At 41.1% G+C, this 21,178-nt stretch overlaps 2 protein-coding genes across 3 annotated transcripts; one reads left to right on the forward strand and one right to left on the reverse strand.

Annotated features, from left to right (window-relative positions):
* Positions 1 to 2,633: 2,633 nt before the first annotated feature.
* LOC137105799 (transmembrane protein 273-like) lies at positions 2,634 to 8,216 on the reverse strand. The gene is made up of 5 exons (XM_067488409.1): positions 7,919 to 8,216; positions 4,736 to 4,789; positions 3,366 to 3,470; positions 3,176 to 3,201; positions 2,634 to 2,713 (listed from the first exon to the last, which is right to left on the reverse strand). The coding sequence occupies exons 1-5, from the start codon at positions 7,977 to 7,979 to the stop codon at positions 2,636 to 2,638; spliced, it is 324 nt and encodes a 107-aa protein (XP_067344510.1). The 5' UTR covers positions 7,980 to 8,216; the 3' UTR covers positions 2,634 to 2,635.
* Positions 8,217 to 11,973: 3,757 nt separating this feature from the next.
* Positions 11,974 to 21,156, forward strand: LOC137106026 (microtubule-associated protein futsch). Of its 2 annotated transcripts, none has more exons than XM_067489013.1 (3): positions 11,974 to 12,091; positions 12,177 to 12,279; positions 13,831 to 21,156. In XM_067489013.1, exon 3 carries the CDS (start codon positions 13,964 to 13,966, stop codon positions 20,150 to 20,152), a length of 6,189 nt encoding a protein of 2,062 aa, XP_067345114.1. In that variant the 5' UTR covers positions 11,974 to 12,091; positions 12,177 to 12,279; positions 13,831 to 13,963; the 3' UTR covers positions 20,153 to 21,156. The 2 variants fall into 2 exon arrangements, with proteins under 2 accessions (XP_067345114.1, XP_067345113.1); XM_067489012.1 differs by having other exon boundaries at positions 11,985 to 12,091; positions 12,174 to 12,279.
* Positions 21,157 to 21,178: the final 22 nt, after the last annotated feature.

Below are 21,178 nucleotides of genomic sequence, written 5' to 3' on the forward strand. Positions count from 1 at the left end.
GTGAGGACACACAAGAACATACACAGTGAGTGAGAGGGAAATGTGTATTTCCTGTGCAGGACTGAGGCGAGGGAAGAGTGTGCTGTTGAGACTGACGCCAAGCAAATCACACCCGCGGCTGTGGAGGAGGGTGGCACACACCTCAGTCAAGGTTTTTCCACAGATCACCACCTGGTGCTGTTAATGTGTTGGTGGACAGAGGAAAGCATCCAGTCTGACTGCTCTGCAGCCATGCAGCCCATAATGCACCGAGCTCTGACACCTGTTGATCACGGCCAGCATTACATTTTCCCATGTTGACCCCTGTGCAACACAACAATTAAAAGCAACAGATTGTGGCTGATGATGCTATTTTGGAACACACACACACACACACACACACACGTTTATTCAGAAGGCACCATCTGAGCTTGTGTGAGATCCCACAGCGGGTCTTCGTCCAGCAGTCCATCAGTACGTTAACGTTTGAGACACTTTGCTGGCTTTTACCACAGCTATGTTGAAACAGCTGTGGAGACCTGAGACGGATTTGATTTGGTGATTATAATGGAGACAGTCTGCAGGGCCTTATAAGTGCTTCTAGTCTGGCGACAGTCTGTTTCCTTGACAGAGAAGCCCTCACTTCCAAAAGCTGTATAACCTTCTGCAACATGCAGTGATGAATTTACCCAGAGTTCCAAACACTGGGTACTTGGTAGATGATCTGCACTTATGCTTTGCTTTTCTTACTGTTGGCAGTCAAAACGCTTTACACTGCTTCTCATTCACCCATTCACACTCACAATCACACACGCAGCTATGCAGCTCCCCCCATCACTGGGAGTTCACTTCAACATGTGACCAGAGGAGCCAGGGATCGAACCAACAACTGTGGGACTGGTGGACGTCCACGCTACCTCCTGCGCCACAGATGCTCACGTATTTTTTTCACATTTCTAAGTTCAGCAGACAGTTCCTTAATATTAGAAATACTGCACTGTAAAAAGACACAAAAGAAGACAAAACAATTTTAAGCTACATTAACTGACATTTCAAAACACTTGGTAGAAAAGACATAACACACTGTAACATGTGAATTATAATCACTGCATAAAGTTGTTATGGCTAACACATGACTCACATATTCCTCTGGGTTTGTCAAATTAACATAACAAGACACGTCTAACATATTAACATGGGAAGAAAGTATTACTATTGCATAACAGAACAGAATATTGTCTTTTTTCTGGGCACTGTAACAAATTATAAACACACGAAAAACATTTGTTAGCAGTTGCATCTTTACATTATTGTGTATTCACCTGCCTGCTTGAGAACAGGTAAAGAAAAGCTGTGACACTCAACCAAATAGGTACAGTTGGGTGGGCAGTAAAGCTAAAACATGCTGAAAGATCCAAAAGTCAGGTCACTATTTCAGCTTTTTCTTTGTATTTGCATAGCTGGAAATGTTTTCATCTAAAAGAACGAGACAAAATGCAGCATTAGTTTAGTTAGCAGCAATATTTTAACACTGAGCGCATCTGTTAGTCGTTATTGTGTTTTTGCCTATAGAGTTACCAGGATATTAGAGGTTCTTTTTTTTTGGTACCTCTTCATTCATCTCTGGTCTCGAGGCGGCCGTCTCAGAAACTTGGCAGAGGAATCAAACTGCCAAGTAGGTTTATGAAGCTCATATGTTGCTGAGGAGGAACTATGATTAACATCTATGGCCTGAGGACCTGCTTGCAGCAGATGCAACAAAAACGATTTTGCACAGAATCCCCAAGACTGCAAGACTGCGCTTTTTGATTATTTCTATTACCATATAATGGTTGGCTGGCTCACCTGTCTGGGAATCAAATAAAACTAAAATATAACATAACATTTTGCACATACGGTAAAATGTTATTTGCTTGTGGGTATTTTACTAAGATTCCCATGCTTCTGTGCAGTTTATTCTTTTTAGGTTGGTTATGAACAAGCCTAAAACATTTTTAATATGATTATAGTTTTTAACCATTTTCTAAGGAAATGTAGAGATTTAATGTGCTATGCTGACTCCCCCTGCTAAATGGGAAGGTGCTAAGAAAATGAAGAAAGATGAGGCTGTGAGGAAATAATGTATTAAGAACTTTTAAACAGCTCCCAATAACTTGATTTGAGATTATATATCGATGAAACACAATCAGAGTGGGAAGAATTATAGAAATATACCCCTGGTGCTCAGTGTTTTTTTTTTTTTTTTTTTACACAGAGGTAAATATTGCCCTCTTGTGGAAAAGGCATCAACTGCTTATGACTCCCTTTCTGTTGAGTGTTGCTTCAGTAGAGCAGCTGGGGGTTTTTTTTCCGAGGAAAAAGGGAAATAAAGAACAATTCACTACACACTCAAGCTCTTGAATGGCTGGAAATTGTTTTTATTTAGACTTAACACAACTCTACAGCCAATTAAAGAGGCATTTGTTACATTCATGTCACTGAGGGAAAATTACAAAAGCTAAAAAAGCTCTATATTACTATTTGTGCAACAGAACATAAAGACACAATACCCCCCCACCCCCCACCCCCCCACGAATGGCCTTTTCACCCAGATGCCACCCAGATTTCACATACATCCATGGCTTCACATCATCCTGTAAGTCACTCTGCCTGACCTTTAACATTGTATGGCATTGGATACCGCCGCCTCGGGATTCTCTGATTGGCTCAGATGGCTCGAAGCAAACAAGTGAGGCTGTGGTTGAGAGTAAATAAAAGTTATGGGAACCTGTATCATATGATACAAACACTTTAATTTCAACTAACAGCAACACGAACAGTCAGAGGTTTCCATTTTGCTGGTGTCATTATTAAATATTTAGGCTTGGCTAAGCCCCGAATATTTACATCCTCCGGCTCCACCTCTGGCATCATGATAATTATGGGAAAAGTGGGTAATTGTACAGCACAGGTGCCACTTCAAATCTTTTACTCAAGTAAAAGTTCTGAGTAAGTATTTAAATGGAGCGTTTCACTTTGAGCAATGACGGCTTAGTGAGCAGCTCCTGCTCCTGCTCAAATCGGTGGGTATTGGCCAATCAGAGCAAACAAGTACACAATCATCTGTATGAAATATGAGTTTTATGAACTTCAAAGCAGGAGCACGTGGTCAATACACCCCTGAGCACATTATAGGACCTTTACATTAATATCTTACCGCTGAAGGTCTCTTCGTACTGGCCTCTGTAAGAAAGGACAATTTGACTTATTACCTAATTTGTATTTCATACATTGTCTCCAAAATCTTAACTTCTCTGTGATTTACTGTAGATGTAAGAAAACATGAATATATATATAAACATTTTGACAAATCTAGACTGAAAAATGACTCAGTCCCATCACATCACCTGTGTTGTCGTGCACATGTTTCCTGATGATGCAGATCTTGGCAATAATGAACAGAGCAACTAATAATAGGCCGATCCCAGCTCCGACCAAAACATACTTGATATCTGGAGGAAAAACAACAAGCAGACACGAAACAACATGTGATGTAACACCTGTGGTATGGGTTTGGGAAATGACAGCTCGTGTTTTGGTCCTTTGACACACCACATGTGCGTTTGTATGAAAGGGGCTTAAGAGAGGAGGCAGAAGCGAGAAAAGACATTCGATTTCAAAACTTGTTTACTCAGAGGAAGAAAAAGTCTCAGTCATGGTCCCATGCTCCAAGTCATGTTCCTCATATTAAATTGCATCACCAACGTTTGCAATTCGAAGCCTTAACCTCTAGGAATCCTTGAGGGTGGGAACCACTGCTACTCACACTTCTTTAACAAAACACAAATGATGTGATCTTGTTCGAGACGTCTCCCACAGAATGGAAGTTTCACTGGAATCTTTCTGTACACTGGAATCTGTCACGATTCCAAGCATGAAGAGGTCACATTCAACATCAAGCCAATTACCAAGAAAAAAATGCATACTTAAATATTATGTGGAAAATCCCCAAATGCATGAAAGAGGTCATAAAGATGGGTTTACACTGGGCTGAGGTGGAAATTTTTTATATTTTGTTTTTCACTATCTGAGGTTTGATGTTAAGTCAGTTATCTTGTTTAATGACACCTGACTGGATACATTATGACACCAATTGTTTATTCTGCCTAATCAGCATCTTATATTTGCACAGTAGATGGGGACATGCCTAAATTCACATTTTCTTTTGCAGATAAACCTTCTTAAAATAATAATAACTGATCCAGTTATTTACAAAATTAAAAAAAGAAAAGAGAGGTAAAACCTGCACATAGCTTGACTGTGTGCAACAGAATTTCATGTAAGTATCTCATATTAAGTATGTAATGAGCCCTAATATTTATCTTGCTAACCCCTGTGTGGTCTTTCCCCAAAGGTTGGGAAACACGTATCAGTGTAAACACTGCTTGCTGGTTGAGAAATCTGAAAACCACACGCCTGTAAACAGCCAGGTAACATTAATGAAGATAAAAGATAAGAAACTAAATACTTTTCAGTAAACTGGGTGAACTGATCAGTTTGAGGTTTGTTCTAATAAGTCTCAATGTTGTATGCTCCTTCATAAGAAATACAAATGAATTTACTGTGCCAATTTTGATCCACTGTTGCTGAATCAACTTGTGTCAACAGGAAGCTACTACTCAATAATACAGCTAATAATGTCAGTCTCATTCCACCTCCAGTTGACCTTTATTGTAACATGAACACAGTCCATTTGCTGCATCCTCTGCTGACCCACCTAGTTTTTCTTCAGAATCAGTCCCATCTCCTTTCACTCTTGTCAGCAGAGACTCTGGAAGACACAAATAATTGTTTTCAGGTCTCAGAAACAGGTTATTCAAACAGACAGGAAGGAGGTGAAACCACATTGTTGTAGCTTACATCAGATAACACTGAAGTCAGTGACAGCCGTCTACACAGTTCAGTGTCACAGCACTTAGTGATCATAAAGGGCTTTTATAAATATGTGGTAAACTGCAGTAGTTGTTAAACACAGCTAAGACATCTTGTACTAAAGCACAGGGGATCCTGAGGATTTGACCACTGAAGATAAAAGCCAGGCCTGGAGCGGTTAGAGAGGTTAACCTCTGACCTCTGCCTCAGATAATGTGTGATAATGTGTGTTTTAAGATACTTTATTCCAGTTGACCTTTCATGATAGTGATGTATGCATTTTAGTTGATTCCCGGTTCTCGTTTTGTATTTGAGCGCGCACATGCTCCAAATACCTACAGCCCAGCCTTGATATTCATTACATTCATGTCAAACCCTTTGTTAGGCCTCTTGAGACCATGTTTGCATCCACGATTAGATTCCAGCTTTTGGTTTAATGCATGATTATTAAGAAATGCCATTTTTTAGGATGTATTGTGAAGAAAATCCAGGAGGGGACTAACTGGATCTTGTTAAAATTATGGCCAAATGACCCTGGTCCAGGTTCTCATACAGTAGCTGCTCAAATGGAGAAGCTCAGATACCAGAAAACAAGGGAGTGGTACTGTAACTGAGAGTGGCGTAGCTGTTGATAAAGACCACACATGCTCAGCAAGTGGCTGCCTTACATTTTAGAGCCGCCAGCTGCATTCTTCTGGCAGCTCCCAAACCTGCCCTGTTGTTAATGTGAAGTATGTGGGATCCTAAATGAGGACTTAAGAAAACGCAGCTTTAGCAGAACTCAGCCAATCCCTAAACATCCAAACTGAAACAACTGTTTGTCAGGGTAGAAATTAATTGACAAGTTATCATGCAGCAGCCGAAACGTTCAATTCACATCAGAAATAAGAGTCAGGAAAGTGGTGTCGAAGGACTTTGAGTGTTGCTGTTGCGGGGACTGAATCTGTAAGTAGTCATGGGACCATCTATGTTTTATGTATCAGTCTTTGCAGTCATTTAATTTCAGTGACCTGATTATTGAAAGAGAAAGTTTCCAGTGACCAGAGTGCACCCTCTTACATAATGTGTCATGTCCAGTGAGCAAAACATAGGCACTCCGACAGCTGACTGTGGGTCCAAGTCCAAGTCAAGGCTTAAACTAACTATAGGCCACAGTGTACAATTTTAGATAACAGTTGTAACACCTTCATTAGGTCTCTACATCCAACCCCAATTCAAAATAACGTTGGGATGATGTGTAAATACAAACAGAATGCAATGATTTGCAAATCTCATCAACCCGTATTTTACTCACAATAGAACATAAACAACAAATGAGCTTTGGCCCAGAGAACACAGTAATATTTCTTGATCGTGTTCAAATATGGCCTCTTCTTCTTTGCATGATACAGCTTTAACCTACATTTGTGGATTGCAGAGCGAACTGTGTTCACAGACAGTGATTTCTGGAAGTGTTTCTGAGCACATGCAGTGATGCCCAGTAGAGAATCATGACTGTTTTTAAAGGCAGCGCCGCCTGGGGGCCCTGAGATCACGCACATCCAGTTTTGACCTTCAGCCTTGTCCCTTGCGCACAGAGATTCCTCCTGATTCTCTGAATCTTTTGATGATATTATATACTGCAGATGTGTTTGCAATTTCACGTTGAGGAAAAGGTTTCTGAAACTGGTAAACCTCTGTCCATCTTTACATTCAAAAGGATCTGCTGTTTGAAATGCTTCTTTTATAAATGGTCCACTCTTATTTAGTGCTGTTGGCCCTCAAAGTGCTTTGCACTGCTTCTCATTCACCCATTCGCACTCACAATCACACACTGATGGGGGAGCTGCTATGCAACTGGCCAACAGGAGCAACTAAGTTGGGGTTCAGTGTCTTGCTCAAGGACACTTTGACATGTGACTGGAGGAGCCAGGCATTGAACCAACAACTGCAAAATTGGTGGACAACCGCTCTGCCTTCCTGCACCACAGTCACAGTGACTGACTAGTTGTCAAATGTTTCTCCATTTGTTTTTGATTTGCGGCAATTACCTCTTCCAGCTTTTTTGAGATGTGTCGCTGCTATAAAATTCACAATGTGCCAATATTTTCCAAGAAATTATAAAAATGTCTCAGTTTCAACATCTGATATGTGTTTTTGTTCTATTGTGAATAACATATGGATTGATGACATTTGCAACTCACTGCATTCTGATTTTATTTACATTTTACACATCATTGCAATTTTTTTTTGAATTGGGGTTGAAAAATATTTAGATACATATTTTACACAACATAGAACCTTTCTCACACCTAAAATGATATAAATACAGGTTTTGACTTTGGATTATATTAGGAAAAAACAAACAAAATTCATTCTTCTTTACTTTTAGCCCTAATAGTTTGTTTGAGGAAATAAACTCCATTATTTAAAGTTCACTTTGGTATTTAAAGTATTGGGTTCGAATCTCAAACCCACCAGGTGTGGCCCCACCTAGCCACCAAGAAGTGCATCCGCCAAATCAACGTGCACAGCATGTTGTGCTGTGGCAGCCCATGAAGGCACAAGCCAAAAGCCGCTGACTTAAAGTTTATGGCCTTTAAACATGAGCTTGTTTCGCTCTTTGTGTGGTTTTCTACTGTGCAGAAACCAATTTTAATAAACATCCCATTCCCTCACTTTCTACTTCTAATATAATCCACATGTCAAAGTCAAAAACTGGAGGCTACATTTGAGATGTCAACAGCTACAACTTGCCAAAACCTTTTTTTTTTTTTTCTGTTCTCCACTGCGCTTGTTTCTGTGTAGAGTAATAAACAAACAGCTGAGAAGGAATAATTAGATATGAAACCATCATCAACATGCACTCTGATAATAAAAGGGTCACTTTAGGACTGCTGTCTAAAACACTACACAGCATGCGAGTAACCGAGCAGTCAAGACACTATATGTAGTATTTCGCACGTGTGTAAATATTTCTTTAGCTTCTTTTTACTACAACACACAGATAGAGAGATACAACAAGGACACAAAGATCCATTATACTCACCGGTAATGAGGACTATTCTAATGACAGCTGACAAACAGCCACCAGTCTGAAACGCTCTCATGTTTCTTGTTGTTATAAAGCTGTTTACTGGCTTTTTATAGGTCTGTGAGTCTTTTTTCAAAGATCTTGATTAGCAACTTCCGGAGCTTGTGGGTTTCAAAGCTTTGCTGATTAAGCGATAAGGTCTGTCCTGTAAGCTGCAAAGCCCCGTATGCTTCTTGATGCAAGTTGTAGTCAAACATTCTCATTCGAACATTAGTTTAGGAGATTAGTTTTTCACAGAAATAAATAAATATTGTGTAATAAATTTACTTGTTTCTGTGGATGAATGACACCAGTGGTTTTCCTTCTATTCACTTCATGAAAGCTTTTACTTTGCTGGCTGGGAAACAGATCAGGCCTATAAAAGTTCTGTGTTGCACACAAAATGTGTTTCTTTTAAAAATTATCTTAGATTTTCAAAAAGATAATATATCCTACCACAAACAATTGCTAAACCTTATACCCGTTTGATCAATAAGTCAAACAGACTGGTTGCTGCTACATTTAGTGGCTGTTGACAAAGTGTGTTAGATCTGGGTTACGGATGTTTGGGTGGAAAGATGTGTGAGACAGATTTTTCCACAGCAGACACCAAACTCCACAGATTCATTACTGGCAATAAAATATCAGGGGTCAGTGTCTCAGCTCATGACTGAATCCAGCCCAGTGGGTTCATAGAGTGCTTGGCCGTTAGTTTTTTAACATCTTGACTTCTTTATGGAGCGTGTGAATACCCTGCTCTGATTGGTCATCCACCTGTCACATCAGTCCTCGGTCCTGTCACTGTTAAACACACAGCACCACTTATCACCTTTCTGACACTTTCAGCCTAAATGTTGAGAGATGATGACATTGTAAAAGTAGAATTCATGGCAGTGTGTGTGTGTGATTTTCCAAATGAGATCAGAAAGAATGCAGTCAAATCAAAACACATTTTCTAGCTTTGTATTTGTGCCAAAAGCCAGTCCAGGGGGAAACACATTTACCATTGCAGAAATCAGCCCTTTTATATTATCTCCTTCAAAGTGTTGCACCTCTGCAGTGACCTGATTCACATGATTATTTCACTATGCACAGGAAATAATAACAAATGTCAAAATTGCAGTTTTGCAATGTACTCTACAAAACAAAAGACGTTGATAAGAAATGATGTGACCGTTTAGCTCTGTGAAAACGAAACAATTCAAAAAAAACATAACACTATATTTTTATACATTTCTATTGATCAAAACTAAAATACAGCTTGTAGGACTAACAGCTAACGGTATAAATGTCCTTCTGTGATGGACTCATGTCATTCACTCATGTCATTGACTCATGTCTCATAACAAAGATAATCGACATCTTCTACTGCATATGATCTGTCCCAGTTGGATTTCCAAAACCGGGATTTAGTTTGTCAGACCTGAAGGCCAGTTACCCCTCTGCCTGTCCCAGTTCTTTGCAGGCATGAAGGAACATGACCCAGGACGCTTGCTAGCTCCCCACGGTTTTACAGCCAACCAAAACATGTGCGAGTGTCAGTCATACGGCACAAACAAAAGTTGGATCTCCTGTCTGTCTGTCTGTCGGTCCGTCTGTCTGTCTGTTGTCCAACTCACCTTGTCTGTTTGCTCAGTGCTTTTAATGTTGTTTTTATGGACATTTAAAGTTGCTGGTCAAATCATTTGGCCTTATAAAACACAACAACACATCAGTAACTATGCTGTACTGTATGCTAATACTTGTTTTTAGATTCACTTGTTAACGATAGCCAGAGGTCTCGACTGATGTTATTTATTATTAATATACAAAAGTTATATATATATATATATATATATATATCTTCTCTGCTGGCTAGATATTGTAGATATTTTTGCCAAATTACATACAGCTTTTATCTGTCTGAATTTATCCCTGTCTGAATTCTCATACATAACTGTAACTGTGTGTGTGTGTGTGTGTGTGTGTGGGTGTGTGTAGGTGTGTGTGTGTGTGTGTGTGTGTGTGTGTGTGTGTGTGTGTGTGTGTGTGTACAAACTGTCTGCTCTGCCAGACTCTTGTTTGCTCTGTTTAGCCACCAGCTATTTTACAGCTTGGGGGCATTTAATGGCCACTATCACTTTGTTGCTAAGGCACAGTAATGATCTCAATCCCCGAGCACCAACATAACACTGTAAAGGAAAGTTTACGTAGTGGCCAAAGCTTCTGTTGTAGGGGTGGGCAAGCCATGCTCCTCGAGGGCTGTGCCCCTGATTGTTTTTCCAACTATCCCTGCCCTACCCCTTGAGGAGCATGGGTTGCCCTCCCTTGTTCTAAAATGCAATATCCATGTTGATCATCTGATACACAGACCAAGAAAGCATTTTTCTACAGATAATCATTACAGATTACATTACAAAATGATGCACACATTGTTTTGTCATGAACCCAGCATATTGACTTTTAACAATCGGATCGTCTAGGTAAAGACTGGAATCGAGAAAAATAAGGATTTTTTTTTTTCTCTGCTTCATGTTTCAGTTCTCATTATACAGTACATCCAGTGCACCAAGTTAATACGTCCTCTCCACTGAAAATGCAGTCAGAATATTTCCCCACCTATCTTCTATCCTACTCTCTCCTCCTTATTAAAAACCAAACTATTTTTTGTAATTTGTGGCTAAAGTTATAAATAGAGCAGGTTTATCACTGTAAACATACATGTGACAGATTTCTTAATCTTACCTTTTATGTTAGGTTAGTAACATAAAATGTGCAGTATTCATGACCACCTTCACCTATTGTCTGGTGGTGCTGGTGTTATCTGGCATAATTACTTATTAAAAGTTAAAGTTACTTATTTGACTAAATTTCACTGTATCTTCCACCATAGCGTGAATAAGCTTTTTTTTAGTAGGGCGTATAAAATATCTAGCTAGTGACTGGTGTCTAATTTGCTTTTGGCGATGGCGAAAGGTGAGAAATAGGCTAGAGGAGGAGGCTTAGTGTGAGAGGCGAAGGAGAAGTCGAGACATGACTGCAGACAGTAAAAGGGCTCTCACACATAATATCTTCACATGATACTTCTACACTGCTTAGCAAGTACATGTACCCTGAAAGCAATAAAGAGAATTTTTGCTGTTAAAAAATAGTAAGAAAAACAACAATAAGGAATCTGCGAGCACATTTTTTAATGCAAGAATGATTTGTGCGGATGTCTAAACTGGTTAGTTTTCGCTGCAGGACAGTTTAAGTGAGCTTTTGACCTGACTCGACAGATGTGCAACTTTACAGTATTTCTGTGTCTAGTAGGAGGTTTAGCACCGGACTTATTAGTTCAAGGATTGAAGATGCAGTCGTCAGAGAGCCTCACTGCTTCCTCATGAAATACAGCATGACAGAAATAGACTGGTATAAATACGGCACCTTGATGGAGCGCATCTCTGTGGATGGTGGGGCCAAATGAAACTAAGTATTTTTACTCAGTAAAAATCAAGAACAATGTAAAAAAAAAAACTACTAATAACTCATGAAGAGGTGATGATGACAGGTAATAGGTCAGTCTCCTCTCAACATCAGCTGCATGTGTCTTAGACTACCCAGTTACACACCCAGTCTGTTCTATAACATGGCCTAGTAAACCCAGCTCCAACAACAAGAATTCCCACAATAGTCAGATCAGTCTGCAGGCATCTAATTTGGAAAAGTAATGCAGAGTGAGGCAATAAGCTATATCAGAGCTTGTTTCCCGGGGTGACTGTGGGAAAATGAGTCAGCGGCTAATTGTTGCCCAATGATGTCAATGGTCAGGTAAGTACACACCCCCTGCAAGACTGGATGTTGGATGCTTTGTCTTCAATGATGAAGGCCTTCTGTCATCTTTTCAAAGGTGCCTAAACGGGGAAAGGGGGTCCATATAGGAGCCTATCAGGCCGCATTGCTTAGATACAAAAATAACCAATGACAGTGTCCATTTCATCCTGGTGACCTGCACTGCCCTGCCACTTGACACCCGCTGGTTATTCCCATGTGAGCAAGCTGCGCCCTGTGTTGCTCCTCAGTTTGGCCACACCGACTTGTGCATCTATTTTGGTTTCTTCTGAGCTCGCGATCAGAAGCCCGGCCACACCAGTGCATTTGAACATGGAACTGAGGATTTGACTCACTTTGGTGAGTTTGCTTGGCTTTGCGTTTGAGAACGTTTATTTACCATCATCTTATGACAGCCAGTAAATCCACAATGTATTCTCAGCAGGTGTCACCGATCTGGATTGTTAGATTCTACACCGAGGATTTGGTGTGTGATACCAGAGACTAGATTGGAGCCTTGCACTCAGCATGAAAGACTCTTCACCAAGGTGAGGGAGCGGTTTGATTGTACAGATATTTACAAAGACATGAAAGAGCCACCAGACAGAATGTAAGAAAGTTTAAGTTTAAGATTTTGGCTAAACATAAATGCTCAAAAAATACAAATGGGCAAAATCCCCTATATATATTGTCATATTTACATCTATAAGGAAAACAAAAGAATATTTCAATTATTTAACTGTACTTTTACACAGTGTCGTTAAGTGCTCTATCTCATTCTTGTGTATAAATATACAAGCAGATGCTGGGAAAGTACCGTGGTTGCTAAATGATCTCTGGTTATGAGAAGGGTCTGGAAGATTGTTGGCGACAGAAGACTCCTGAAAAGCCAAAGTATTCTGTGAGTTAGGCTCAAGCTACAGTAAAGTCGCCAGGTTCTCGTAATTTTTAGTCCATTTAGGGTTTATTGCTTGTACCAATAACGTCCGATACAAACGTTGGTTTGTATCGTTACTTCTTGGCTTTTATTCTAATCGTCCCTAATTATTAACACGACACTGCTGTATGATCAAACCTTGTCATTATTATTTTTATATAACATATAAATACGATAAAATGCTGAGGTTGGAGCTGCCAGGCAGGAGGTCTACCGCAAGACAAAAGAGGAGATTTATGTAGTGAGAGAGGACATGAAGTTAGTTGGTGTGAGAGAAGAGGTTGCAGAGGACAGGGTTAGATGGAGGCAGATGATTCGCTGTGGCGACCCCTGAAAGGGAACAGCCCAAAGGAAAAAGAAAAGAAGAAGAAGAAGATAGAAACAAAAAAATATTCCATTCAACAATGTTAATGATGATATTTTTCCGAATCCGTGTTGTCTGCTTATAAGGAGAGTCGTGGCTATGTGAATAGTTCAGGAGTTGAGTTATATTCCAGTGCCTATGCTCTCAGCTCAGGGCGTATAAATGGGTTAATGAGATATTCTAAGACCTCACCCAGATAGCTAAAATAAGCTACAGTACAGCAGTTGCTGCTGAGGCCCACTGTGAACGACGTGATGATTCACTGTGTTTCCTTCACTCTGTGGTTAAAATAAATATTGACTACATTATGCAGAGGACTGGCCTGTATTCCACGTTTAACCAAAACAGATTGGAGAAAGATATGATCACATTTGAGAGGGGGACCAGTCTGAAGTTTGGGTGTTTTCTTTGAAATGCACACACGTGCAAACTAGGAATGTTGATTGTTTCTAATATCTGAACTATAAATGGAGTAGAAGTTGTTCTCATAGCACCAGCAGTGCGCTTAGTATTTACAGCATAATGCTCGATACTGTGTTAAAAATAGCCAAGCACATGGTCTGAAGTGTTTGTCTTCCCCCTGCATAGTGACAGTATAGCTGAAGCTGGCCGATGTGTACATAAAGGTCATCAGTACCAACTACCAAGTTCAAAACAATTTATAGTGATCATGTCAATTAAACAACGTTTTTATGAGGTACATGCTTAAATGCTTAAAAAATGATAAGTGCATTAGTTTACATTGAAAACCTTTATACACTGACCCTAATTTCACAACTTTTCACTTTTTGTTTTTAGGAACTAGACATACACCATTACTTCTCTGATGTCAACCTGAGCTGGAAGAAAACCAAAGGACTGACTCAGCTTTCTCACGTGTAAAGGAGGCTGCACTGGTAATGCGCAAGTCGGAAAAGCACTTGTTGACATCATGAGCTGTGTGGAAAAGCGACACACAAGCCATCGGGCGGGGAGTATGCTCCATCACCGCTTCCCAAACGGCTTCACCGACTTGTTTATGGACGAAACCGATCGAGAAGTCAGCACTCTCACTGATAGAGCCTTCCGAAGTCTTTGCGTTGGAGACGAGGCAGTTTACAACGATGAGTTCTTGTATGGATACTCACCTTTCAGCTGCCACAAACCGTTGGCAGGGGAGCCTCTTAAAAAGACTCATCGCAAGGACTCCAAAAAGCTAGGGCAAAACAAAAATGACGCCCAGCTATGGAAACAGCAGAAACACAAAAATCAATCTCAAATGTCCTCGTTCCTCAAGGTAATGAGTGCCACAGAAGAAAGCTGTGAGGGGCTGTTAATCAAAAATGGAGGTATGATGGACTCTAATGGGGAATCGTGGGATAAGTCTGCACTTCGCAGTATCCAAAAAGAGCTATCTGAATTCTCTGATTACAACACCAATCTCACAGATGAACATTACAAGAAGGCTCATCTACATCAGTCTGGTGATGGTTCATCAAACAAGACAGTCAAAAACACTCCTCAACCCTCAGGAAGGATAAAGAATGGAAAGTCCACTGTCAAGCTACGGAAACTTAACATCAAAAACTTTTTCCTCCACAGTGAATTTAGCCCTTTCCAAACATGGAGAAATTTTAACCAGTTCCCATTTGGCCATGAGGAGACGGTCAATTCTATTCTCCCCATAGATAATATCCCCAAATGGTATGACATGCTATTTTACAAGGAGCTGACAGAGGCGCACAGAAAAGAGACTCTGCACACAGAGGGAGAGTCATGCCAGAAAGCAGCAATTGAACCCCCTGCTCTCACTGCTCCCAAACCCATCCCTCCCCCTCCTCCACCAAAGGTCCTGCCCAAGCCCTCAGCCACTCCAGCTGAGAAGAGGTGCTCATCAGACAGAGTGGATGGGACTGCTGCCCCCTGGAGGCGCAACCGGTCCAGAGCAAAAAGTGCTATTCAGGCGAATCAGCCTTGGATACTGAGTCAGGACAATAATTTAAAGACAGTGGAGGAAAATCTTTTGTTGGTCAAAAAAGAACCTAGATCAGTGGATGTAAAGGCAATTGAGGAAATCAGCTCCACGACCTCTACTCCATTCAGCATCTGCCAGCTGATGACTCCCACCATTCCCCCCAGACAACCAACAGAAACGTCAGAAATCCTCTCCCCCTCTGCCCTTGACCTTCCACTTAGACCACATTCGGAGGCCAAAGCAATGCCTGAACCGCAAGTCAAACGGGACAGCTACAAATCGCTTGCCTCTAGCATCCTCTTCAACCTCAAAGATAACAGGAAACGGGTGAAAAGTCATTACAGCCCACCTAAATTCAAAATTTTAGAGTTGCCTGAGAATGGCACCAAATCTCCACAACCAGATTATCTAAAAAATCCACATGCTGGTTCTGAGGGCAATGCATCTGGATTGAGCACTCCTGCAGATTTAAAAGACACACAGACTGTTTGCAGTCCTACCTTGGAAACAACCAGCACCCCAAGTGTTGGTCTAACAAAACAGGATGCTGGCAGGCCTCTCTCAGATGATTATTTGTTAGCAAATCTACTGCAAACCAAGCGGGAGGTTGCAAGCGGCAGCGGTATGGATGAGGATAATTACATTTCCCCATTTATACACTCAAAAAAGAACAAGAACCCCAGGGCTAAAAAACAAAACTATCCCTCCCTGCATTTGTACAAAAAAGCCAGCCCTGCTGACGGTGATATGAAATATCTTCAAGCCCCTCTGAGTACCAGGCCACCTGAACACATAGATCAACCAACTGAGGCACACGAACTTTCACCATTTGTGCTAAACAGACAAGTCTCCCCTAAAGGGCTGCCAACAAACACAGGGCTTTCATCAAATACTTCAAATTTCAACAAAGATCAGCCACCCATGATTTCACCTCATCCAGTGGAGAACGAGAGGTTGTCATCAAATATTTCAGTTGGACAAAAACCCCTAAATGTACCAAACAAAGCAAAGCAGTTGATGAAAGATGCAAAAGAAAAAGCCCTTGGAGCTCAGCCTTTATCAAGGGAAAAAGATACTAGTGGCCAAATCCTGAATACGATGGATGTGATCAGAGCAGCAAGAGAAGCAATTAGTGCAGCAAAAACTAGAGCTTTATCCGCAGCTCAGTCAGAGACCATCAAAAAATCGCTTGCAGACATAGAAGAACTTCAGGAGAAAGAAAACGATACAAGTAGAGACGTGAAGAGTAGAAATGAATCAACAACAGCCCCTCTGGTCTGCAAAAATACAAATGTCAAACCAGAGCCTCCGCCAGTTCCAAAACGACATTTCATTAAATCTGATATCCAACTTGCTCTTGACAAACAGCAAACAAACAATCTTGACAATCTAAGTACAAGGGATTTAGGGGATCTAAGACCGGAATTGCCACCGAAAGAAAATGAAGCACCACTAAAACAAGACAAGCTCAACCACGTATTCTCAGCTAAACAAAACAATTATATAAAATATCAAAGATACACAGTGCTGGATGGTGATGATCAGGTAGAGGAATATGAGGAGGGTGACATGAATGTGAATACAAGAAAGGAATTAGATGATGAGATTATGTCAATAAGAGAAATGAGAGATAGTGAGCATATAATTAATGATTTGCATGCTTTGAAAGAGCTGGAGCGAGCGAGGCTTGGTGGGCGTACGTTTGAGAATAAACAGGGGCTTATTAACATAGCCGATGAGGCGAGGGCCAAGAATAATTTGATCTCAAGGGAGCTTCGTAATATAAAGAAGGGCATGCTATCTATGAGAGGGAATACATTAGCTAAGAAAGAACTATTTGCAAAGAAAGAAAAGGAGCAGAGGAGGCATGAGGCTTTTACAAAGGTAGACAGTAATGTCGTAGTAAACAAAGCACTTATAAATGACAACTATGACAAAGCCAAAATGGCTCTTGAAGAGATCATCTCAGAGAGGCAGAAGAGAAAGAATAAACTAAAAGAGCACAAAGCAAATCCAATATCTGAGGAAAATGGTAGTGATGAAAGTTGTGAAACAAGGGTACGGCAAAGTAAAACAGCTCTGAATAATTATGTGATGGAGGGCAATAAGAATAGCAGCACTTTTACTGTTAATGAGGACCTAAAACAGGTGTTAGAGGGTTTGAAAGACCACAATCACAGACAGATCCTGTCACATACTGAACCTAGACTTGGGGAGAGTCAAAGATCGGGGGGGATAATAGCTTTACCAGGCACGAAAAATACTAAATCTAAACACATCAGTGATAAATTAACTGACGAGCCTGACTTTGAATCAGAGGAGGTGAACTGTTTGAGACACGTAGCAAGACCGGTTCCTCAAGAAAGTGAAGAGAACTTGGTTAAAGACACTGGAGCCAAAACGTTAGATGTTCCTGCTGTTCCTCCTAGAAGCAAAAAACCGGGCAGTAGATGCAATGGAATTGTAACTGAAGAGACAGATGAAATAGATGAGGACGTCTTTGACAAAAATGAGAACTATGATAATAGGGAAGAATGCTTAGAAGAAATGATTGTGGCAGGCTCAGAAATACAATGTGGGCTGCCCACAAAAGAACCCTTACCTGATCAAAGTGAGTGCACCTCTGAGCAAGAGACGTGGGATGTGGCAAATAATTTAATTTCAAAATCCATTACTGCAACCAATGCATTCAAATGTGAAGCCATTATACGTTCACCAGAGTTTAGAAGAAATGAAAAAGATGCAAAAGCTTTGCAGAGAGAGTTGAACCCTACAAGGGAAGACAAACCTGAAAGCAGCAACGTCAAGTCACAAGAGTCAAGCAACCTGAAGCAAAGGGCTCCTTTAAAACCAGACCACGTAAAAGCGCCATATCAAAACAATTCAGGAAATCTAGTAGCAGAAGATCAACCAGACAAAAACAATAGACCCAGTGAGAAAACAAATGTAGAGACAGATGCTGCCAGTGAAATCCCCAGAAATATAATATCACCCTTACTACTGGTCAACGGTGTTAGTCTCAATCAGAGTCCACCTGATCAAGCCAGCTTGTCCTCGAAATCGTCCTACTTCTCTGTGGAGAGCGCACTGCACAGAAATACTGAGACTGGGTCAAATGTTTACCGCTCACTGGAGAATTTGGTTGGAGAAGTAGAGGATGTCGATGGGAGAATTCGGAATGTGTCACGAAACACAAAGTCAGACAGGACTGAAATGGAATATTATTCTCTTAGTGATCATGAAAGTGAGGCAGATGTTGTAAACAAACCAGCTCATCAAAAGGAAGGAGAAGTGCAATACAACAAGAGCGATGAAGGGGAAAATACCACCACCGACCAAAGCTTAATCCAGGATGAAAATAACAGGACGACAATGTCGCCCTCTAACACTTTCTTACCAACTTTGGGCATCCCCACCTTATTTAAAGTCAAAAACAACACTTTTGCCAGTAAGTCAAGGAAGGCTGTGATACCCTGTTCACCAGGAGCAGGTCTGAGTGGCGTAGAGAGGGGAGAGGAGTTAAATCAAGTACAGGAAAATCCAGTGGTCCAACTGGCTAATGAAAGCATCACCAGTGATACGGCTTTAATACCGGCAGATATTTCCCAACCTAAAGAGAATTTATTAAATCAAGTACCTCTTCTGGTATCATCACCTTCGCAGCTACAAAATGAAAACCCGAAGAAACCCCAAGATGGACAGTTCCTCACTGTCCCACAGGAGGAGGACAGATTTTCTGGGGTGAGTCCATCATCTGAAGGTTTAGAGAGCTTTACAGCCAGCACAGCTGACACAGCCGATGAGATGGGAATGAATGTAGAGAGTGAGGTGCCAAAGGTTCCAAGCGAATGTTCTGGATCCACCTGCAGTGGTAACGAAGGCCAAACAGGGCTTCCTAAACCACCTGCTGTCTTACCCAAATCTGAAAAGGCCATTCTCAGGGCTATTAAACTGGCAAATAGAAGAATGAAAAAGGAGGAGGCCCAGAAGTCCTTGCAAAAGCCATCTCAAAGCAGCAGCAAACACAGAGCAGAGAAACATTGCGGTGACAAACCTGAGAGCAAAACTAGCACCAGCAGTAGAAACAGCAGTAGCAGTGAGAAAAAACGAAGAGAAAAGGCAGAAGACGCTCACCGTCAGAGGGAAAGTGAAAGAAGTGAGCAAGTGCTCCTTAAGAAAAGAGGAGACAACAATGAAAATGATCTTTGCCAAAAAACAGAAGTGAGCCACAAGAATCACAGACAGAACCACAATTCGGGGGAAGGCAATAACAACCGCAAACATGCACCACAGAGTGCGGCAACAGAAAGGCAAGGACGCAGCAGTGACAGGCACATTCACCGTAAGCTGGATCAAAGACATTACAGCAGTGATAGGGTCATCAGTAAAGTACCCGTGTACAAAGCCCACGTTGGCGAGAGACCGATGTCAGATCGGCCGTTTAATCGATCACAAAGCACAGATAGGTACTTGGGGGACAAACTAGAACGGAAGCTCAGTGCTGATATGTCGGTCAACGAGAGGCTTGATCCAAGGACGCAGCACAATGAGGAATGCATCATAGATGAATGTCAGCAAAGAGGCCGAGCCAGAGACAAGGCAAGCAGAGACAACCCACTAAGGAGGAGTCAGAGCATTGATGCCTACAGCACTGAAGTACCTCACCCTACAGCCCTTTCCCGCCAGTCAAGTCACACCAGCCAGCTTTCTCGCCAGTCCAGCATTGAGCACACCATTGTTACACAGTCCTTCCCTATGACCCAACGTAAACTCCTACAGGATCCAGACTCTGGCCAGTACTTCTTTGTAGACATGCCTGTACAGGTCAAGACAAAAACCTTTTTTGACCCTGAAACAGGAAGCTATGTGCAGCTGCCACTCCAGCCCCCAGAGGGTGCTGTTCCTCAGGCATCCCCAATGGAGGTTTTGACCCCACCGCTGGTTGTTTACCATGGCTTTGTTCCGGTACCTTTATCACCACTGGCACGGAAAACCACCATCCAAGCCCCTCACGTGGAGCCCGAGGGGTTTGAGCAGAGACGCCTAGAAAGGTCAAGGCAAACAAACTGTACGGATGGACATGTGTATTTAGAGCCCATCTACAATCAACATGAGCAAATTTATGGGGAATTTCTGGCCACTAAGGGGTTGGATTGTCCGAGCTGATAGGCCATCGGGTTAGAAAGGAAAAATCCACCCTCCTTTGATGCCGTTTTGTATCATCAAATGGTGGTGTTCATTGCATTCCAGGAATTATTTTGTGACCGAGTGTCGCCTGCCTGCCATTTAAAACCACAGCAATGTAATGTTTTGGCTTTTACAGCGTTGATTAAAAAACTCAATTTGGCCCACTAATGCAAAGCACATCGCCAACACCTGTTTCATTTTTAACAGTGTTAAAGTGTTTAGGGTGGATTTTTTCTTCAAGGCTAAGTATTTTTTAAATACATATCTTTAAATCTGATTTAGCTGTTGCCTTTGTGAGACTTGAGGTTGTGTGAATCTGATGGGGCCTCTATCATGTTTTGGAATTTTTGGATGACTGATAGTCGCTGAATAATAATGTTTGAATGGTGGTTTATAAATCGGTGTAAGATAATGTTGAGAGATAATGTAGCTTTTGAGACAGATCAGGGACATGGGTGATCCATGTACATAATGTATTTATGTGTAAACAGAGAGAGTACGCTTAGATGTAAATGTGAAATATTTATTGTAAATGCTGAGTTTGTTATACTTAACTACAGTGGTATGTATTTTGGATTTCCACAACTTTTTGGGAGTAATGGTTTTTTTTTTTGTTTTATTACATGCAAACTTCGTTGCCCTTTTTTTTTTTTTCTTAACCCAGACAATTTGCTGTCAATTTAATCAACATTACACATACCTGAAAGCAATAAAGATTTATTTAAAATGATGTGTAACTGACTAAAAAACAAACCCTATTGCATGGAAAAACTGCCATTGCTGTTTCATTGAATGTGTTTGATGCAACATGACGTTTCTAGGCTACTGTCTAAAAGCCTAAACTAGCATTACAATTAAAATATTGCAATTAATGGTTTTAATAAGCAGAGGGCATAAAGAATTGGTTTGGTGCAATAGCGGTTTTCTAAACTAGAATAAAGCAGGGCTGTGTTATGTCTGTGATTCATTCCAATAAAAAAACTTACAGATTTTACTCTACTAGTG

Source organism: Channa argus, chromosome 20 (genome assembly GCF_033026475.1).
Source record: "Channa argus isolate prfri chromosome 20, Channa argus male v1.0, whole genome shotgun sequence".
NCBI classification, from domain to species: domain Eukaryota; kingdom Metazoa; phylum Chordata; class Actinopteri; order Anabantiformes; family Channidae; genus Channa; species Channa argus.